Source organism: Erpetoichthys calabaricus, chromosome 3 (assembly GCF_900747795.2).
Source record: "Erpetoichthys calabaricus chromosome 3, fErpCal1.3, whole genome shotgun sequence".
Taxonomy (NCBI): Eukaryota; Metazoa; Chordata; class Cladistia; order Polypteriformes; family Polypteridae; genus Erpetoichthys; species Erpetoichthys calabaricus.
Window position 1 is genome coordinate 103,680,168 of NC_041396.2, and position 5,454 is coordinate 103,685,621.

Here is a 5,454-nt window from a genome sequence, read left to right on the forward strand (position 1 = left end):
CCGTAAATGCACACGTTTAATTGCACATGTGTTAATATGTATGCTTACACAGTATTAAAAGACACTCAACAAGTACACAGTATTAAAAGACAGTCAACAATTAACGTCATTTACCTTCGTTCCCGCGTTTGACTTGTGCTGTAAATCTCTTCCTCGTTTTCAGTTCACGTGATTACGTAGGAGGCGTTATACGTGATGACGCGATACGTGACTCCGCTTCCTCCATTAGAGTATATGGACAAAAAACAGGTTCCAGTTATGACCATTACACGTAGAATTTCGAAATGGAACCTGCCTAGCTTTTGTAAGTAAGCTGTAAGGAATGAGCCTGCCAAATTTCAGCCTTCTACCTACACGGGAAGTTGGAGAATTAGTGATGAGTGAGTCAGTCAAACAGGTTCCAGTTATGACCATTACGTGTAGAATTTCGAAATAAAACCTGCCTAACTTTTGTAAGTAAGCTGTAAGGAATAAGCCTGCCAAATTTTAGACTTCTACCTACACGGGAAGTTGGAGAATTAGTGATGAGTAAGTCAGTCAGTCAGTCAGTCAGTCAGTCAGTGAGTCAGTGAGGGCTTTGCCTTTTATTAGTATAGATATATATATATATATATATATATATATATATATATATATATATATATATATATATATATATATATAGTAAGGTTTCTAAACTCATTTGGGACTGCCCCCAATGGGACGACATGCTGCAGAGCATCCTAAAGTGTGATCACAATGTCTGTGGAAGACAGCTTATTTGTTGCCAGGGCAACTGCAGGCTCCCAGCGCTGCAGCAGCTCACTGCAGAAGCAAATCCAAGCCAACCGCAGTCGTGCTATAAGCGCCATCATCAATGGGAGATGCAAGGAACATTATAAATGCAGGGAACAGTACCGTAATCCCTCGCTATATCGCGCTTCGCCTTTCGCGGCTTCACTTCATCGCGAATTTTATATGTAAGCATATTTAAATATATATCGCGGATTTTTTGCTGGTTCGCGGATTTCTGCGGACAATGGGTCTTTTAATTTCTGGTACATGCTTCCTCAGTTGGTTTGCCCAGTTGATTTCATACAAGGGACGCTGTTGGTGGATGGCTGAGAAGCTACCCGGCTTACTTTTCTCTCTCTCTCGTGCGCTGACTCTCTCTCTGATCCTGATGTAGGGGGTGTGAGCAGGGGGGCTGTTCGCACACATAGACTATACGGACGCTCGTCTAAAAATGCTGAAAGATTATCTTCACGTTGCTACCTTCTGTGTGCAGCTGATTCGTGAAGCGACATGCTGCACGGTGCTTCGCATACTTAAAAACTCAAAGGGCACGTATTGATTTTTTTATCTGTCTCTCTCTATCTCTCTCTCTCTCTCTCTCTCTCTCTCTCTCTCTCTCTCCCTGCTCCTGACGGAGGGGGTGTGAGCTGCCGCCTTCAACAGCTTTGTGCCGCGGTGCTTCGCATACTTAAAAGCCAAACAGACATATTGATTTGTTTGCTTCACTCCTTTGAAGAGGAAGATATGTTTGCATTCTTTTAATTGTGAGACGGAACTGTCATCTCTGTCTTGTCATGGAGCACAGTTTAAACTTTTGAAAAAGAGACAAATGTTTGTTTGCAGTGTTTGAATAACGTTCCTGTCTCTCTACAACCTCCTGTGTTTCTGCGCAAATCTGTGACCCAAGCATGACAATATAAAAATAACCATATAAACATATAGTTTCTACTTCGCGGATTTTCTTATTTCGCGGGTGGCTCTGGAACGCAACCCCCGCGATGGAGGAGGGATTACTGTATTACTTGGCCACTAACCTGGCTACGACCTTGCCTGATTTCTGTTTCTGTGTATAGGAGAGTTGTAGATCCCGCTACAATAAATAACTGTGCTGTTCCTGTTTCAAGCTGAATAAAATTGGTTTTGCTAAAGTACTGAGACTCAGCCTCTTGTTTTGGGGTGCAAGACAGGGACTCACACGTCACAATATAGTGTTATATATTCATGTTTTGAATCCCTTGGCCAAAATCTGTAATATTAGTAAATATCAAATTACACACTGAAATTTTGGTCTCACTAATTTTTCTATTTCAAAGCACTGAAAGCGACTTTTTATGTGATATTGTTTATGTTGGAAAAAAGAAAAGAAAATATACTGTTTGCATGATTATTTAATTCTAAGACTTTCATATTTTTGAAAAACACACTTTTAACAGTAATAAAATACATTTAATTTGCATTAATTTTTCCGGGATCTCCATGAGTGTGGGAATCCTGTTCCTTTCAAACAGGAAACAGTGTGCCATTAACTTTGAAACTAAAATATCACAGAGAAGAAATTTTGATCCTGATTGGTTGGCAATCGACAGCAGACAATAAAGGCAAACCAAATCCTTGTTATAATATCATAGTAACTTCTGATTTTGTGTGCAATCCTCGGGTGACACATTGCTAGCAATGCTGACTTCCAGTAAGGAGTCCAGGTTGTATGTCCCAGGTCCTCCCTGTATGAAGTTTGCATGTTCTCTCCATGTCTGTGTGGGTTTCCTCCAGGTGATCTGGCTTCCTCCCACTGTCCAAAGATATTCAGGTTAGGTGAAGTGGTGACACTAAATTGGCCTTAGTATGTGTGTGTTCGCCCAACAATGGACTGGCACCTTGTCCAGAGTTTGTTCCTGCTTTGTGCCCTATGCTAACTGGGATAGGTTCCAGCACCCCCCAAGACCCTGGTCTTGGTAAATTGGGTTAGACAATGACAAACTGTAAACCTGTTGTTATAGTTGTTGCTGACTTACAAAATAAATGTATTGACACTATTTCTTGAATTGTTTATTCCTTTATTTACTTGGAAGGAACAATGTATTTACTTAGCAAAGACCATCCATCCATCCATCCATTGTCTCCCGCTTATCCGAGGTCGGGTCGCGGGGGCAGCAGCTTGAGCAGAGATGCCCAGACTTCCCTCTCCCCGGCCACTTCTTCTAGCTCTTCCGGGAGAATCCCAAGGCGTTCCCAGGCCAGTCGAGAGACATAGTCCCTCCAGCGTGTCCTGGGTCTTCCCCGGGGCCTCCTCCCAGTTAGATGTGCCCGGAACACCTCACCAGGGAGGCGTCCAGGAGGCATCCTGATCAGATGCCCGAGCCACCTCATCTGACTCCTCTCGATGCGGAGGAGCAGCGGCTCTAATCTGAGCCCCTCCCGGATGACTGAGCTTCTCACCCTATCTTTAAGGGAAAGCCCAGACACCCTGCGGAGGAAACTCATTTCAGCCGCTTGTATTCGCAATCTCGTTCTTTCGGTCACTACCCATAGTTCATGACCATAGGTGAGGGTAGGAACATAGATCGACTGGTAAATTGAGAGCTTCGCCTTGCGGCTCAGCTCCTTTTTCACCACGACAGACCGATGCAGAGCCCGCATTACTGCGGATGCCGCACCGATCCGCCTGTCGATCTCACGCTCCATTCTTCCCTCACTCGTGAACAAGACCCCGAAATACTTGAACTCCTCCACTTGGGGCAGGATCTCGCTACCAACCCTGAGAGGGTACTCCACCCTTTTCCGGCTGAGGACCATGGTCTCGGATTTGGAGGTGCTGATTCTCATCCCAGCCGCTTCACACTCGGCTGCGAACCGATCCAGAGAGAGCTGAAGATCACGGCCTGATGAAGCAAACAGGACAACATCATCTGCAAAAAGCAGTGACCCAATCCTGAGTCCACCAAACCGGACCCCCTCAACGCCCTGGCTGCGCCTAGAAATTCTGCCCATAAAAGTTATGAACAGAATCAGTGACAAAGGGCAGCCCTGGCGGAGTCCAACTCTCACTGGAAACGGGTTCGACTTACTGCCGGCAATGCGGACCAAGCTCTGGCACCGATCGTACAGGGACCGAACAGCCCTTATCAGGGGGGCCGGTACCCCATACTCTCGGAGTACCCCCCACAGGATTCCCAAAGGGACACGGTCGAATGCCTTTTCCAAGTCCACAAAACACATGTAGACTGGTTGGGCAAACTCCCATGCACCCTCCAGGACCCTGCTAAGGGTATAGAGCTGGTCCACTGTTCCGCGACCAGGACGAAAACCACACTGTTCCTCCTGAATCCGAGGCTCGACTATCCGACGGACCCCTCCTCTCCAGGACCCCTCCTTTAACCACCCCCTTATCGTGGTGGAGGGGTTTGCGTGTCCCAATGATCCTAGGAGCTCTGTTGTCCGGGGCTTTATGCCCCTGGTAGGGCCACCCAAGGCAAACTGGTCCTAGGTGAGGGATGAGACAAAGAGCGGTTAAACAAACCTCCTATGATGAAAAACAATTTTGGACGGCGTTTTCCCTTGCCCGGACGCGGGTCACCGGGGCCCCACTCTGGAGCCAGGCCTGGAGGTGGGGCTCGATGGCGAGCGCCTGGTGGCCGGGCCTGCACCCATGGGGCTCGGCCGGGCACAGCCCGAAGAGGCAACGTGGGTCCCCCTTCCCATGGGCTCACCACCTATGAGAGGGGCCAAGGAGGTCGGGTGCAGTGTGAGTTGGGTGGTGGCCGAAGGCGGGGACCTTGGCGGTCCGATCCTCGGCTACAGAAGCTGGCTCTTGGGACATGGAATGTGACCTCTCTGAAGGGGAAGGAGCCTGAGCTAGTGCGCGAAGTTGAGAGGTTCTGGCTAGATATAGTCGGACTCACCTCGACACACAGCTTGGACTCTGGAACCATTCTCCTTGAGAGGGGCTGGACTCTGTACTCTGTACTTAGCAAAGACATTTATGCAAATTGACTCACAAACAATGATACATGATGACAAACAGTCTGTGCTAACTAGTCTGTGTTTGCAGGATAACAGACTGGCATTTTATTAGAGCTTGACTGACAGAATAGGCTCTGCAAAGAAAACTTAATGAGATGAACCAGTGTTATAAAGTTCTAAAAGCTAATCAGATTGGTGTAAAATTAAAACTAATTATATAATTTTGTTTTCCCCACAACTCAGGTGATATTGGTGACTGGAAAAACTGTTTGACTGAAGAACAAAGCAAGGCTGTAGATCTCAAATTTGAGAAGCACCTTGCAGGAACAAAGATTGGAGACCTTCTGAAATATGATGAATATTGTAAATGAACATACAAAAAAGAAATCCTCCATATTGATCAATATTAATTTTGGAAACGATTGCTCTTGCAGTTTTTAAACAACAACCTTATAATTTAAATAATACTGTTCAAAATAAGTTGCAGTGTGTTACCTTTTATGAGCTTTACATGTTCCTTACTGCTTAATTAAATAAATAAAAATTGTTACTCTGCCACACATATGCCTATAAACATTATAATCTATAAGAGAGTCAAATCCACATATTCAATTTCTGAAACTACTTTTTCCTTTATATGGAGGCAACAACCAGAGTCTACAACTGAAGCATCAGCTATAATGAAGGAGCCAAAGGCACACACAATCACACAGAATGAGT

The 5,454-nt window shown here is 45.7% G+C and overlaps 1 protein-coding gene across 3 annotated transcripts in view; it reads left to right on the forward strand.

Moving 5' to 3' along the window:
* LOC114648297 (sulfotransferase 6B1-like) overlaps nt 1–5,153 on the forward strand; it is a 145,056-nt gene extending 139,903 nt beyond the window's left edge. For 2 of the 3 annotated variants that reach the window (XM_051925614.1, XM_051925613.1), the window contains one exon: nt 4,978–5,153. In XM_051925614.1, the coding sequence (XP_051781574.1) occupies nt 4,978–5,105 (128 nt within the window). In that variant the 3' untranslated portion in view covers nt 5,106–5,153. The remainder of the gene's footprint in view (nt 1–4,977) is intronic. The other variant, XM_051925615.1, reaches the window with a different exon arrangement.
* The last annotated feature ends 301 nt before the right edge of the window (nt 5,154–5,454 follow it).